Raw genomic sequence first — 16,910 nt, 5'->3', positions numbered from 1 at the left:
AGCATTAGGAACCGAAGCAGGGGTATTTGCTGTTATTAACAGCTGATGTAGGGCTGCTTTATGTGGGCTTGATTTGTAGACCACCTACTGTGTATACCACCACTGCGGTAGGTGTATGAATGAAAAGCATTGCTATGAAGTATTTCTGAAAATAAAGCAGAATTTTGAAAGATAAATAGCTATGTTTGCAAGGCAAGATGCTGTGCACAATGTAACAACATGATAAGGCCTTGGGAAATGAACATATTCATTGTTCATGCAGCCATGCAGGAAGGGGAAGAAATTAGTGCCATTTACCTCTCTGCGATGAACAAGCAGGAATGCAGATTGCCAAAAACCAGGTGGCGTGAGTTGAACCAAAAGGGGGGGAACTAGGTGCTGGAAGATTCTCTAATATTCCGACACGTGATTAAGTTGGCAGTGACTTCATGAAAGGGGAAGTCTGGTAACAGCTGACATCACCAAATAGGGAAAGATGTTCAGAATCCATATGTGATATAGCAGACTGCGCTGGATTCTGGAGAAGGGATATAAGTGGCTGTCAACTGGAAGGAGTTATTTGGGCGGATCCTACTGGGTTTTGATGGAGTTTGGGACTGGACGTTGGCTTGCTGAAACTTTAAAATTTGGCTGCTCTTTACCAAACTCTGGGGGTCATTATAAGTGTGGCGGTAGCCGTGTCGGAAAATACCGGCAAGGCTGCCGCAGAGTAATTTTTTTACTGGCACCCAACAATGAGGATGTACCGGGGCATACCGGCCCCGCCGGACTCAGTAATTCCCCTTTGCCAGATGCCGGTAAAAATCAATCCCCATTCCCATTGAGCCCAATAGGACTCAAAGGGAATGGGGAGGCCGGTAGCACCGTCATCATTATTAACGGTGCCGGTGCTACCGTGTAGGTCTGCTCACGGGTGCCGTTCCGCCCGGCAGGACCTGCCAGGCTGAAAGGCACCCGCAAGCATACCTCGTAGTTTGCTGGTCTGGTAACAACGGTACCAGCAAGCTTACTGGTACCGTTGTTACCGGACCGGCAACCTTGTAATGAGGCCCTTTGACTTCTAGCAAGGCCTGGGGTATTTGGTTGCCAAATTCTGAAAGAGATCTGGAGCTACCGGCTTTACTCCACCGTTTGGCATACACGCCCGTACCATCAGGAAAAAGGCTGCATCTGTGGGACTCCTACACCAGGTGCCTTTGGAGAGCATCTGCTAGACAAAAAACATGGCCAATTCAAAACATATTCCAAAAACATCACTCATTGCATGCGTGCTCAAGAGCTGATGCACATTTTGGCCAGGGAGTACTTTAGAACCAGTTTGGTTAAAACTTCATGTCAGATGAAGGTCCTCAGCACTTTCTGGGGATTCTTATGAATCTATCTCATGAGTCTGGGTAAAGGGGGACTGGACGTAGGAATAAGTAAAAATTACTCAGCATAGCGTAACGTCCTTCTCACCCTTCTGGCAAATAACCTCCTCCCCTGCTCTATCTTAATAACATTTTACCATTGGATCAGAGCAGAAAAGGACTGAGAAGGAAAGATTATGGAACCAGAACGAAGGGGGTCCTGGGAAGCAGTGGAAATACCCCAACTTCCATCAGCTTTCTTTTGAACTTTATGATGCTAAAAACCCTGTATATGGTAAGCGCATCGCACAAGTCTCGAGGAGGAAGGACCAAGAATCATTACAGTAGAACTGTGGAGGTATGGCATAGCACCCACGACGAAGAGCATTAATTAAACTAAATATTGCACTGCTGTGTGAGTAGGCGCTGCAGGTCTTGGTCTGATGTCATATTATATTACAAACACACTTGTGGTTGGCGGCCGTGTGTGTACACTAGATGGCAGTGTAATTCACGTCATCTCAAAGTGTAAACGATATCAAGCTGCAAAACCTTGTTTACTAGTAAGTAACCTTTTCCTTTTGATGACAGAATTACAGTGTGGCTGTACTGGTCTCCTATTCTCTGGCTTTCGAACCTGGCGTGTAAAGAGCTTATTTTTGCAGTGACCATGTTCCCCCACTGCTTGCAATGACAAGTTGTGTTTCACTCGTTGAGTCATTGTTTTCAGTGATTTCTGTAATTTCCAATGATATCTAGTGATGGTAAAGCACCTCTTTGTTCAAAACAATCATTTTGTTGATCCAAAAGGGGCGCTCTTGGTGTCCCACATAAAGATAAGGCATTCTACTGCGTGGACTGGGCCGGAGAGGAGGGGTTTGACTGAAAACAATGTGACATTTCTTAAGATTTCTACTATTGAGTTGACTATTTTGAATTTTATTTATTTATTTTTTTATGACATTTATAAAAATGCCCAAACCCTGGGGTGGGTATCACAGCGTTCGTTGCACATGGAGAATTCGGTTACAGACAAACATACTTATTCATACTTATTGAAGGTACATATTTGTACACTTTTTTTAATACATGAAACGATTTCTGATTTCTGATATTCATCAGGAGGGTGCTCCAGAGGGTAGGTGTGGTGACCTCAAAGCTACAGCCACCAGTCCTTTTGTTTCTAAAGTGGGGGTGACCAGGGAGATATTGGCATTTGATCTGAGGACTCTACCTGAGTGTTTCTGGGTGAGATTGTCATTGAGGTAAGTGGGCGCTAATTTATAAATGTATTTGTGTGCAAAGGTGAGAGTTTTGAACTCACTACATGCTTTTACTGGCAGCCAGTCTACCTCTCATCTGATGGCCGAGATATGATCAGAACCCTTAAGCCCCAGTGGCGCTCACAGTGCTTTGTTCTGCAGTAGCTGCAGTTTGGCAAGGTTAGTGGCAGAAGTACCCATGAGGAGCTTGTTGCACTAATACAATTTTGCTAGGATTAGCGCACGTGCGAGTGTGAGACAGTTGCCCGGAGTCAGAAATTGTCTGCTCAGTGAGATGAGCCGTTAGGTATAAACCTTGGATGATGACAGATCATTGATGTGTTTCATCATGATTAACTCTGATTCAAGATGTACTCCCAGGAGTACAATTAGGAGCTTGGTTTTCTCATCATTCAAGCACCAGATGTGAGTGGCCATCCAGTTTTGTATGTACTGTATGACACCAAATTGTTATTGATGGTGTCTTGGGAAAAGTTACCTGTGATAGGAATGAGTATTTGGGTGTCATCTGCAGAGTTGGTGTAGATGACACCCAAGGATCCAAGAGGTCCAAGAAAGGTTTGGTGTAAGCATTGTAGATCGTGGGTGAGAGGCAGGATCCCTGCGGCAGGCCAAAGGGGGCTGGATAGGGTCAGCATCTGCTACCCTGATGAAGACTCTAGTCGTCCGGTCACTAAGGAAGGAATGCATCCAGGCAGTTGGCATGTGGAGAGAAGTGGAAATGCTGGCTTAGATGCTGGCAAAGTGTGCCATGGTCAACTTAGTCAAAGGCCGCCGATAAGTCTAGAAGTAGGAGGATGCCTAGGTGGTCAGAGTCCTTGATGAGGTCCATTTGGTTTTTAAGGTTCAGTAGTGCTGTGTCTGTGCTGTGTTTTGGACGGAAGCCTGATTGTCACCTTCCAAGCAAGTGGTTGAGCTCTAGAAAATGCTGCACTTGTGTGTAAGCCATCCAGTCCAGAATCCTGAGAAGAAAGGGGACTGTGGTGATTGGTTGGTAGTTGGACGAGATGGTTGGGTCAAGGGTGGATTTTTAAGAAGTGGAACGATCCAAGCTGATTTAATGTTGAGTAGGACCTCATTGGTAAGAAAGGAGGCATTGACGAAGTTCATAATAATAGGAGCCTGGGTGGGTGCACAGAGTTTAACTACATGTGCCGGGCAGGCGTCACCTTTGCAGTTGGATGGTTTTAAAGTGAGGATGGCGGGAAGCACTTCCTCTAGTGAGACTTTGGTCAACTTAAAAGGGGCAATGCTGGTAGGGTTGGCCTTCAGTGGTGGTTTGGGGAGATGGCAGCTGGTACTTTGGTGGACAGATTGGCTCTCCTGGTGCTGAATATCACTTTCAGGGTGGTGATTTTGTGAGCTAGAGCATCTTGAATATTAGTACACCAAGATTTGTCTGGGAGGGTTGGAGGTGAGGTAGGAATAGGGATCTCCTGCTCTCTTAGGATGTATGAAGAGCTCTTTGGTGTTAGAGCCTGCGTTATTTATGTGCTCATTAAATGTGTTGGCTTTGGTAGTGATGACAGAGGCATTGTATTTGCATTTGGCCATGGCGATGGGAATGCGGTTACTGGAGCAGGGCTTCTTTTTGTAGAGGTGCTCGAGGGCTCTTTTATTATTTTTACACAGGGAAATGAGGTAATCGTTGAACCAATTATTATTTATCTTCCGTGATTTAGGTATTTTAGCCCAGCTGGGGGAGGGGTGTTTGTCCGTGGTGGTGAGCAGACAATCATGATATTGGTTAACAATATCAGTAGTGTTCAGGTTAGAGCATGGGGGGCCTGATTCCAGTGTAGCTGTTAGGGTAGGATTTAGAGCCTTGTGTGTCAGTTTACTGGTGTGCCTGACCAGTATGGAACTCAGCGTGGAAGTCTCGGTGGTGAGAGGGTGACTAGATTGAAAAGGATGAGGAAGTGGTCTGACCACAGGCTTTCATTGATGGTGGTGATGTCTATGGTAACATTGGATGTAAGGAGCCAATCAAGGATACACCCTTTGGGTATGAGTAGGGGAGTCTATTATTTGGGTGAAGTTTATGTTTTCCAGGGCAAGAGTGAGGGAAGTTGCTTTGGTATCAGCCATGTCCTTAAATCTGAGGTTAATATCAGCTAGCATAAAGCATTTGGTGGCAGGGTTTATGAATGGTGTGATCAGTAAAGGTACGTCCAGGTCGGGTTGACTGGCATTGTTGGGTTGACAGTGGATAAGGAGTATATTGATGGTGGTCTTGGGTTGGTTGGCAGTTTCGTTAGGAGCATTTCATAGCCCAGAGTGGTGGGGATGGGGCAAGCTCTGAGTTGAAGGGAGGATTTGACGATGAGAACCACTCCACCATCTATGGCATTTAGGGGATCAGCCCAGGGGATGGCGAAATTGGGTGGGATAGCCAAGGAGAGGAGAGGGCCTGAGGCATTATGGAGCCAGGATTCCGTGATGGCAAGGAAGACAAGTTGGTGTTTGAGTATAAGGTTGTGGATATCTATAGCATGGGCTCCCAATGATTGAACATTGAACAGGGCACATTTGAGTTGTTCAGGCTGTGGTTGTTTGAGGGCTTGTTGCAATTCCCGGGTGGGCGATAGAGAGACGTGTTTTAAGGGGGTAGGATGTGTGGAAGGGCTTCGGTAACCAGTTTGTCATGTGTTGGTGGGGAGTTGTGGCTCAAAAGGGGTTCTAGCTCTAAGTCTCACCAGCCGAGGGTCACCCCAGCACAGTTGGTTTACAAGGGGAAGAAGTGAAGGCTGGCTGTGTGGCAGAAGGGCTATTGTGCTTCTAAGTCTCGCAAGTCAGGAGTCGGCATGTGGGCATGTGGGAGTGGTAGGTCAAGGTTATACTAGTGGGCTTAGCTGCAGCCGAACATATTTCCTGCACCAAGGCCTTCAGCGAGCAACTCATTTATCCTCTGCGCTGTTCCTGCTGAATAACCTTATTCTAACCTTTCACCCAGGTTGTCATTCATGGGTGAAAGGTTAGCATAAGGGTATTCAGCGGGAACAGCGCACAGGATACTGAGCGTAGGGGCACCAGTTCATCAATAGTAGCCTGTTTGGGGATTAGGCAGGTGGTTAGACCGTTTCTGGACTCAATCTCCATATTGGTGGGGGGAAAGCAGTCAACAGTAGTGGCAACCAGATGTTCTAAGCATGCAAGTAGGCAATTATCGGACAGTGCAACACCATTTCTATAATGATTAGGCAGGTGTGTGGTATCCGTATTTTCTGAGGGGGCTAAGTAACGTGGTAAGCAATTACTGGCAGCAGCATTAACTGGTATGAAGCAGGAGTTTTAGTCTTTTCCAGGGTCAGCATTTGGGCCGTTTGGGCAGATGGGTAGGAATTGTACAGTATTCAAGACTTTGGGAACATCAGTTGTGCTAGAGCCGGTGTGCAGATATATACTAAAAGGGGGTATGTCCTGGCTGTAGGAGTCAAAAAATTGCAACTTATTTAAATGCAAATTACATCTACTGTGTATTAACCATCCATTGATGGTGCTATTTTTTGCCTTTTCATGGATAGGTGTACATCAAAAAACACAACATGCACTTTTGTTTTGGTGAAGTTAGGTACAGCTTTTAATATATTGCTGACCTATTAACACTGAGCCGGCGTGCAGACACTTTACAAAGGCAGCATCTAGTGCAATAAGGAATGGGGGTTCACATTCAACAATACAAGTGGGTCTTGGAGCATCAACATCAGTTAAGTTACAGCACGAATGCAAGCATTTTACAGAGGCCATATCTATAGAGTGTAGCAGCGTATGTGGCCATGGGCAGTAATGCGGGATAGCGTCAATAGGCAATGGAGTCATTGTCGGTGCCAGTGGAATTGTGTGATCCCATCGTCTGGATGGAAGAGGAGAACGGGATGAGAAGCAAACAGTGGCTGCAGGTGGTGGTATAGGGTGAGGGAGCAGATGCGTGGCAGGGTGGGTGCCGGTAATTGAGAGAGCGGGTGACCTGTAGTGCTTCAACATGGTGGGAGTGCACACAATCACAGGCATGCTCTTACCTATGGGCAATCTGCAATGCAGGGATCCGGAGAGCACACCTAGTGGTCAGCAATGCAGGATTGTAGCTCGGCTGCCGGGGGACCCTGAGGCTGCCATGTCCAGACAAGCCCAGACAATCAGAGGCCTTCTGTGTAGGCCTTCAATGGGGGTCCCCGGCTCAGTGTATTTGAAGAGTAATATTTGCTACACACCGGCTCTTTCTTCTAAAGGTGGATACAGGAGTAAAACATGAAAAAAGGCTTTTACCTTTATCTTGTGTGACATGCGTTGGGACGTTCTAGCATTGTGTCTCCATGCTCGCTGGTGCACTAGACTCATAGTGGCATATAATTGCCTGAGCAACAGACCGGACAGTCAACATTCTTTTACTGGCTGTGGAACATCATTATTGTGCAGTTGGGATGTTCTAGCATTGTGTCTCCATGCTCGCCGGTGCACTAGACTCATAGTGGCACATAATTGCCTGAGCAACAGACCGGACAGTCAACATTCTTTTACTGGCTGTGGAACATCATTATTGTGCAGTTGGGATGTTCTAGCATTGTGTCTCCATGCTCGCCGGTGCACTAGACTCATAGTGGCACATAATTACCTGAGCAACAGACCGGACAGTCAACATTCTTGTACTGGCTGTGGAACATCCTAATTGTGTAGGGGAAATAACTGCTGGCTCATACCTGGTGCAGCCACTCTTCCCACTAGGACAATTATTTTTTGAGGGCCTGTTGGACCTCAAAGTTGGTTTCCCAGTGTCTGGTACTGTGATGCTGGGCATACAGAAGCTCCCTAGCAGTGGAAGAAAGTAAAGGAATTGCTGTGCAGTAGTCTTGCAGCAAATAACAGAGTAAATGAGGTTTAGATGCGTGGAAGCAGAAATCCCTAGGAAAGAAGCCCTTGACAGATCTTTTTCCGGATGGGTTTCTGCATGCACGTAAAAAAAAACGAAACGGCATCTACTCGGGGTGGGCAACCACAAGACTGCCACGGAGATAACCTGAGTGATGGCCACTGAGGTAGCCTTGCTGTTCCTGGGGGAATCCTCTCTCATGCACGAATGAGGGGCTAAATAGTGTGTATTGTCTTTGCCCATATACATATGAAAATAACTTGGAGGGGGAGGTTATTCCTCCTGGTGACTACTTCTAAGTTTCTTTAATGAACTTCAAATTCTAAAGCCATAGATAGAGGCTTAGCACAATATAATTACCAAATTTTAGTCCTGAAAAAAATATGTTTTAGAAATGATCAATTGGTGGGCGGATCTGTGATTTGTTTCTCTATTGACTCGACATGACTCTGGTAGAAGGGAGAGTGTATTTGGTCACGTTAACAAAGTAAGAGGTGAAACCCAGGTTTCAGGACCACCATTTCCTTTTATGTCCTATTCTTCTTGTCAGGGGTGAGCTGCTCTCTTGGCAAATCATAGACTTTGTAATAGAGCAGGGCTTCTCAGGGTCTCCCTAAAGCCAGTGTCCTCCCCGAATCAGTTGACATGTTTTGCCTGAGTAAATGAGCAATATTGTTGAAGGTGACTTTGCTCGTAATCTCTCTCGGTTGTTCTCTATTAATTTTCACAGGAGCTCGGACCCGTGCATCCGTGGCAGTATCTTCTTTTGACCACAGCGGGCCTTGCAGGCAATCCTCATGCCCTTCAGCCTCATCATGTTCCCCAACAGCGGGACTAGGATCCCTGAATCTTCCATTCCCCTTTAGGCACAACTCAACTGGACCCAGTTCTCCTGGTGCCTCCTCACTCCCAGGAAGTATTGCAGAGGAAGGATGGGAATACAGCGACTGCAAGACTTCCCCAGGTAAGGAGTAATGATTATTTCCTGCACTTGTTTCTATCACATTGTGACCTTCTTCTTTTTCATTCATTTTCTCTCCCTCTCTCTGTCTCTCTCTCTCGCTTTCTCTCTCTTTCTCTTGTGGTACTCTTTTCTCCGTCCCTCAAAACACTAACCTGCGCAGCTATCTGTATAGTTGCGCCCTACATAGAGACTTGTGGTCCATACTCTTTTTCATCCACAATTGTTATTGTGAAGGTATGGTGTAGTAATTATCAAGGACAGAGAGAAAGAAAATAAAGTCCCTTTTCAGGCAAACTGTCAACACAGGACTACTGTGCGAACGACTCTTTCAACAAAGAGACAACAGAGGCCTGGTCAGTCAGCGCTGATGTGACTGTTCAGGCCTCCAGAGGCCTGGAGAACCACAGAGGCCATGTTGCATATGCTGCTCACATTGGCAAAGCCTTCAGATGCCTGGCCATCCAAAGTTGAGATTGCTGATAGTGCTGTATATCAAACCACCATGAAAGCAGTGGAAGAAAAAAGGACCTCACTTAGGAGATTATTGTGAATGTGCAGCAAGGCCAAGTCTAAGGAAAACCGAATGGAGAGATAGGGGGCTGTTAGAACATATCAGCAGCCTTTTAAAATGATACGGCTCACCAAAACTAGCTTAAGCAGTCTAGCTCTGACCTTCAAACAATTGTTTAATAATAGCTTCTGGGAGGTACAGTGTTTTGGCTACTTAGTGGTAGCTTAGAAAAGTGACCACATTTCTCCCGTACGATTTGATTGTGGTCAGATAGTGGACATTTATAAGACAGTACGTACATCATACCTCGGGAGACGGAAAGCAGCTACCAGTTCGGAGTAACTAAGGGGTCACCAGACAGCATTCCTATATCCAAGTTACACCACCAAAGATAAGGCCATAATAGCTGCAGGGTATGGCTTAAACCTTATTAGATTCAAGTGGGGCCAGTGGGGACAACAAAAGATGCATGCAGCTCTTCTCCTCAAACGCAGACCAAGAAGAACAATGACGCTTAGTTAGCCTGGGCCATTGGGGACAAGTGTCCCCCTTCATTGGTTGTGGCATTAAGGGTAAAGGCATCACAGGTGCAGAGGTGGCTTCCTATGAGACCTGAGTTCAGCAAAGCAGCAGTTCAATTCTCCGTTCCTAACCTCACGGTCCCAAATATCACCAGGCTCGAATACATGCTTTTGATGATTAAGGACACCCCCTTTGGTACCGACTGCAAAGAAAGAGCTCAGTGACGCAGTTGTAGACAGAAGCAGCCTTAGTGGCCCAGCAACGGTCTGGTAGTGACCGTGAGGAAGAACAAAGGTCTTTCAGCTCCAGAAAAACCCATCTGCCTGATGGAGAAAAGCAGCAGAGCATGAGAATCCATGTCTATCTATGAAGTCATTCAGCAAGTTGCACAGCACTGGAGGCTGCACGTCGTCCCAGCATGGAGGAGTCCCCACTGCAGATGATGCAGACCAGTTACAGGCCCACAATTACATGAGCGTGGACCTTGGAGGAGATCCAACCTGGTCCTGGTTCAGAACTGTGAGCTTCACTGAGCAGACCGCCACTGGTCGATAAAGGGTTGAGCCTCACTGTCCGAGACTTTGAAGGGCAGTATTTGCCACAGAAGCTGCTTCCTTGCATTCCTCTGTGGTGTCACATACTTCGGATTGCAAGTTCCAGTAGTCAACATTCTGAATGGTTCCAGACCCCCATCTGATATACCGAAACCTGAACTGGAGGTGACCACAGCCCACCTATCAAGGGACCTGCAACATTCAAGCCCTGAATGAACGCCAATCACGGATAGCCAGCTCAGGTACAGTAGTGGCATCTCTGTTTTGGATGTGGATTAGGGTGTGTAGACTCCCTGCCCAATCCAAACTAGCTCTCTCACATGAAAAGGATCCTTCACTAACTCTGAACAAAGACCACAAAGAGTATGAGCACATACATGTCAAATGATTACCTCGCAGTGTTCAAATATATTTTCAGAACAAGCCCTTTTGGGGGGTTGTAAGTGGCCACCCTAGTTGATGACCAGGGTTATTGACACTTAGGTCTTAACCAAACTGTATCAAGGTAATGCCAACTGAGCAGTATGGAAGACATCGGAGACTTTGGGGGTGGGGTAGTAATTGTCTTTTTATTTGTATTTATTAGAATGTATATATTACTCTTGCCAAAGCGCTGTACAATGTAAACATAGCTCAGTTAATTTGAAGGTGCAGTAGATTAAATCAGCAGGGTTTGAGAAGAACATGCATTCATTTTATGACAAAAAAATGGATCTGTTAGGCAAGATTTGGTGCAGTACCCTTTGGGTGCACTACAACAACCTCGACCTCCTAGCAATAGGAACCCAACCTTTGGTATACGTCTGTACTACACAGGTTGGTAGTGTGGCTGAGCAGCCAGGCTTATCCCAGGAGGGGTCAATGACAGCAGTAGGGTGGTTACACAGAGATTCACAGTGACAAGTATCCAAATAAACCCTTACACACAAGGTTTCTTGATTAAACAATTATTAATGTATTTAACAGTCAGTTTGAATAAGCCTTCTCCAGAAGGGGCAATATAATGGTAACACACAAATACACTCCAAAATACACACTCTTATTTTCTCTAAATCAGCAAATACCCATTTGGGATGGCACATGGACACTTCCTACACCCTCCCTCGGGTGACTTAAATAGCTAGGACACTGTGGACATTAATATATCTCTGGTACATTTAAAGCAATACTGAAATGAGTGTTAAAGTAAAGAGGTTTCAGAATTAAACAAGAGATCACACAGATATTCTGAAGTAGGTAAGTACCTTTGAACCCCCAATGCAAATTAAGTTAACCCTTTCCTGGAAAAAAAGTAAAAGCACACAATCAGAGGAGGTGCCAGACTAGCCAATGTCAATGGGGCAAACGTCTAGGTGAGCTGAAGCAGTTCTTGCTGGTAAGTAAAAGTTTTGCACAATGTTTTAGGAGTCTTTGTAGAAAATGTAGAATCAAAGTAGGGTCACAAGCTAGGAGACTTGTGAGAGGTAGAAGATGCAAGCAACCCTGCAGAAGTAATCCTGACATTTCTCAACTGAGATCAAGCAAGGCTACAAGACAAGAGGCAAGTTCTCTTAAATTGTACAGTACCTTTGGTTAGAAGAAATTGTTCCAAATAGCTTCTGTTCCTGTGTGGCTCTGTAGATCCTGGTGTTCCTGTGCCTTAGTCATGGGGACAAGAGGAAGGACTATTGGGGACTCCTACAACACACGGGACGGTCAGTGGCAGAAAAGGACCAACTTCTATTCAGCAGCACTTTGCAGTTTCAGCTCCTCGCGTCTGAGCAAATAGCACCACCGCAGTCTCATGGATACCACTCTGGACTTTCCTCGCTTCTCGGGTCCAGCACTCTCTTGAGGTGGCTCAGGCTTGGTCAGTCCTGGTTACTGGGAGTCTGGGGAATCTTGCAGGAGCTCGGGTCCGCCTTAAGCATGATGCACTCCATTTGGTGTTCCTCTCCCTGGCACTTCGGTTCCAGCAGCAGCAGCAGTGGAAGTACAGCCAGCTCCAAGAGAATGTCCAAACAAGTTCACTTTGGAGTTGATTGGTCCCACCAACTCAAGGGTAAAAGTTGTCCTTTCAGGGCTTCTCTAGACGAGGCGAATTCAGAGCTTCAGCACAGCAGCAGGGCTTCACCGGGCAAACCAACAGTCCAGGAGTTGCAGCAGGCGTCTCTTCCAAGTTCTTCTTCACATTCCTTCGTCCAGTGGTCGACTCTGCCTTCCAAGCCAAAAAGCCTCACCTTTTATGCAGGTTTCTCCCATTCATTCCAGCCTAGCTTTCAATCACAAAGCAGGGTTGCTGTCCTTGCCGGACAGCCAGCCAGCCAATCACCTTTGGGTGCATTACTGTAACCAAGGGGATTACGCACAGAGAGTTTCGGGCACCTCCCTCACTTCCTGCCCTTGCCAGAAATACTGGAGCCAAAGGCGGGCTTCACTCGTGAATCCCGCCAAAGACAAAATGAACAAAGGGACCAAACCTGGATTGGCACACAGAGTAAATCTCAAGAAGGACCTTTCCAACAGGAAATTGCGAAAAAGAAGACCAGGGCCATTTTGACAGAATGGGCACCCATGGGTGCTTTACTGCAGCTTTGAACGCAGCCCACGGTAAAGCTCCTAATGGTAGTTAAAAGTAAACCACTGCCACCAGCCATTAATTGTAGAAAGGGTAACATAAAAATGTTGCATGAGAAACTAGACAAAGGGGATACTAATTAACCCCTCCAGCACCCTATGGTAAGATAGTGTGTGCTGGGTCTAGAACGTTACAAAATGTAAGTAAAGTCAATTTCACTTTACTTCTCTTGGAAACAGTAGTTTATCCAAGAGAAGGTAGTTAAACCTTTGGGAAATCTGAAAGACTTCCATGTGCCACTGCACTGAAGGTGCTGTGTGTCACAATACAAAAGATGATGCCTATGGAGTTTGTCAGACCCCAAAACCAAAATGAAACAGTGTTAGATCACATAAAATGACATGAGAGAGTGGGAAGAAGGTCTCACTCTCTCCAGGTTGAAAATAAAAAAAGTCCTAGAGCCCAGCAAAGTTGCTGGGGGTCTCTAAGGTAGAGAGGAATTAGCACATTTTTGAGAATTCTCCCTAACAGGGTCATCAGTTAGATATGAAGGATATGCAGAGTAGTAGAGGAGCAGACAGAAAGAGCAAGAGAGTTCTGGAATTTAGGGGCATGTAAAGAGAATGAATGGAAATGAGATGGAGTACGAGATGGTTTTGGAACATGAAAGTAGGTGTTCTGATTCAGATCGAGAGCGCGGGAAGGACAGTAAATAAAAATGAGCGCAGAAATATAGGGTGGGGCAAGACCATGGAGGCATTTATAGACAATGCAAAGAAAATAATGAAGAATTTTAGAGTCAAATGAAAGTTAGGAATGAGAGGCAAGAGAGTCAGAAATAAAAGAATGAGGGAGTAAGGAGAACATAAGGTGAACAGAAGTCTTATACAATGAACTCAGGGGAACAAGATGGGAAGCAGGGAGACCAATTAAGAGGGCAGAAAAATAGCCAAGCTGTGAAAAGGTAAGCGATCTGATTAGGAGTTTGATAGCACGAAAACAGAGAAAGGTATGAGCAGTAGTACAGTTAACCCAACATAGAGTACTCAAATAACACCAGCAGCACAGGAATACACAAATATATGAATTTGTTAGGCCTTTAATCTAAGCTGGTAAAGTAAAAATCAAGTATTTATTACCAGATGCACTATTTAGACTTTTTTATACAATTCCGGAACATCCTAAAGGTATTCTCAAGTGGGAGGAGAACATATGTACACAGTTGGTGAGCTCAAAGAGAGATCACCCACATTTTACGATGAAGCACAGTAAAAGAAGTTCCAATCAATTGAACGGGATACAATATAAACTGTAAGGTTTAGAAACAGTCCATTGACAACAGTAACCATATATCTTGCCTTATAATTATAAGGCCCCTATAGCTTAAGCAGTCCACGCCTACCAGGTAAGTAGGCCTAGTGCCTCAACAGAGACAGAATTTCAGGAAAGTACCTGTGTAGGGAGAGGGAAGTCTTGAAAGTTCCTTAGAACAAGCTTCAGCAAAGCCAACATGTCAAACACAGCTCCGGAATAAAGCATCTTTGCGGTTTAAAAGTTAAGCAGAAAGATCTTTAGGGGTACTTTCCCAATACCACCACACTGGGCGTAACCCTGTGAAGATCCAGGCCAGAACTCCACCGATCACAACCAGGTAAGCGAGAGTTAGGGAGTGGCCTTCACAACCATTCAATTCCTATGGCAGTGGGGTTGGTGAAAATAGGCAAGCACTGTGATGAACCAGGAATGCGACTCGGACACAAGATGCTTATGGTTTTGGTCAAAGACTTTTATTAAGATAAAACTGGTGGCGAAATGCCTCTCTGTCCCTGTACTAGAAGTGTTTCCCTACCTGGAACCAAAACTAAGGATCTTTCAGTTGTCAGAATGTCCAAATCCAAACCAGTCTTGTGTCTAAAGTACTATTCTGGCCCTCACGCTCTAACAAAATAAATGATGAATGGGATAATTGTTTTGACCTTCAGTGATGAATAAATGTTCATAAAGGAAAAGGTATAACTCCAACACAAAGGTCCCAGAAGGCTAGAGTTCCTTATCCCCTTCCCCTGGATTTCTCATCTATATGTTGTAGAGTCAAGTCAGTTTCTTGAGTTTCACTTGTTCCACAACGCAACTGATTGACAAAACAACTTTGACTATGTGTCTTTGAGTTTCTCTTGTTCCACAACACAATTAAGACACAAAACAACTTGTCTCTGGGTTTCCCTTGTTCCACAATATAATTGATACACAAAACATCTTGGCTCTTTGTCTTTGAGCTTCTCTCGTTTCACAGCACAATTCATACACAAAATAATTTGTCTCTTTGTCTTTGGGTTTCACCTGTTCCACAATATAATTGAGACACAAAACAACTTGGCTCTTTCACTTTGAGTTTATCTTGTTTCACAGTACATTTTTTTAAATTTTGTATTTTATTTGTATTGGCTGAATTTAATCAACCTTTCAAATATGTACAACATAATTAATACAATTACAATGTAATACAAGATTGTTAAAACAATTTTAAAATACATTATTTTCTATAACATTCCAATTAAACACGAAAGCATAAAGAATTCAACTCACTTAAGAAAGGAAAAGCAATACAAGATAGGATATATACAAAATCAATACTAAAATTCATCAAATGCATCAAATTTCACATCAAATCACAAATTACAAACACCTCAGAAGTAACTCTAGACAAAATTGTTAAATGCGCTTATTTGTTATTAACAGACAGCAATCAGAAATCAATACTTTAAGTCTCTCGAAAACTGTTCCATAGCAGGTATCTCAAATGTTTTTTCCCTATTACATTTCAATGTCGTCAGCTCCCTCTTCCAAATTCAAATTGGTGAGATAATTAATAGTAGCTATTTGAATGGGCATAATGTTCAAACCCAATATCATGGACCAACATTCTTGCTGTATAATGTTTCCCAGTCGTTTACAATGTCTGGCGAAGAAAATTTCTCTTTTTGGCTGAAGCGCACGGCATTCAGTAATTATGTGTACTAAGGTTTCGCGTGTATCTTCCACTGCGCAAACCCGGCATATATTTTTTTTTCCAGAGGGCAGAAGTTTCCATTTTGCTTTGAGATCAAGTGTGGTCCATAAATTAAAACGTAAACGAAGTATACCACTATGGAATTTGACTGAGGGACAACGTAGCAGATATTGTGGTAGGGTACTAACTTTTTTAGGTGGAAATCGAAGCAGATCCCCATCACGATAAGTTAAACATAGTTCTCTAGTTTTTATCCAGTTCAACTGATATATCTTCGATTTGGCTTTATTTGGATTACTTAGCAGTGTCTCAATCGATATCTCTGCTTCGGCTAATATTTTATATACATATCCCATTTTTTACAAATGAGTTTTTAACCGTGAACATGTAGTGAGAGACCACCTTCAACAAAACATTTAATTCAGTTGACAGTAAACATTTTTTAAATAGAGCTCACACTCGCCAATTATAGTGTGCCTGGAGCGAAACCAGCCCAAGCTCATACCTAATCCAAGCTGCCGGGATACATTGAGGGAGGTGTAATACCGCTCTCCAAAATTTGGCTTCCCATTTGGTAAATTGGAAGGATGAATCACAAGGAACGGTTTCCAATCCATACATTAAAGAAGGTATGGTTTTCATTTTCCAATAATGCCAGGCCGGCTGAATTGAAAATTTCCCGTATCCATACAAGTTAATACGAGCTTGGGAGATGGCTGTGACCAGTTTAGCCTCCACGCACTCCAAATGGCCCTGTGCCTTCCCTTTCCCTTCGAAAAACATTCCTAGGTAATTGTAATGTTGTGCCACCATGATGGGGCAGCTGTTGATGTTCCAAACATGCGCAAGAGGACCATTGCGCTTAGGCGAATATTGCACATTTTGCGTCTTTGTTATATTGATTTTTAATTCATTTAGCTGTATATACAACAAAAAGGCATCAAGTAATCGCTGAAGCCCCATCTGGGTTTTTGATACTAATATGAGATCATCTGCATACATTAATGATTGTATTTGGTAAGTATTAAATTTGGGTAAATCGGATGTTACTTTAGACAGCGGAATATTGACATCATGAATATATTAATTGAAAATGGCAGATGCCAACGAACATCCTTGCTTCAGACCACGATTTCTTATCAATATTCTTAGAAAGTAATCCATCAATGGTGATACGAACACGAACTGTTGTATTTGAATGTAATGAATGTATGATGTCATATAGGGAACTTGGGCAAGAGTCTCTTCTTAACTTAGACATTAATATTAGTCGACTGACTGAATCAAATGCAG

General features: G+C 44.2%; 1 protein-coding gene across 2 annotated transcripts in view; it reads left to right on the top strand.

Moving 5' to 3' along the window:
• ARHGEF40 (Rho guanine nucleotide exchange factor 40) overlaps window positions 1–16,910 on the top strand; it is a 507,114-nt gene that overhangs the window by 428,953 nt on the left and 61,251 nt on the right. For both annotated transcript variants that reach the window (XM_069633711.1, XM_069633710.1), the window contains exon 21: window positions 8,230–8,463. In XM_069633711.1, the coding sequence (XP_069489812.1) occupies window positions 8,230–8,463 (234 nt within the window). The remainder of the gene's footprint in view (window positions 1–8,229; window positions 8,464–16,910) is intronic.

Source organism: Ambystoma mexicanum, chromosome 13 (assembly GCF_040938575.1).
Source record: "Ambystoma mexicanum isolate Mex_15411 chromosome 13, UKY_AmexF1_1, whole genome shotgun sequence".
In the NCBI taxonomy this organism is placed as follows: domain Eukaryota; kingdom Metazoa; phylum Chordata; class Amphibia; order Caudata; family Ambystomatidae; genus Ambystoma; species Ambystoma mexicanum.
The sequence above is the reverse complement of the archived record's forward strand: the minus strand, read 5'-3'. Positions and strand labels throughout refer to the sequence as shown.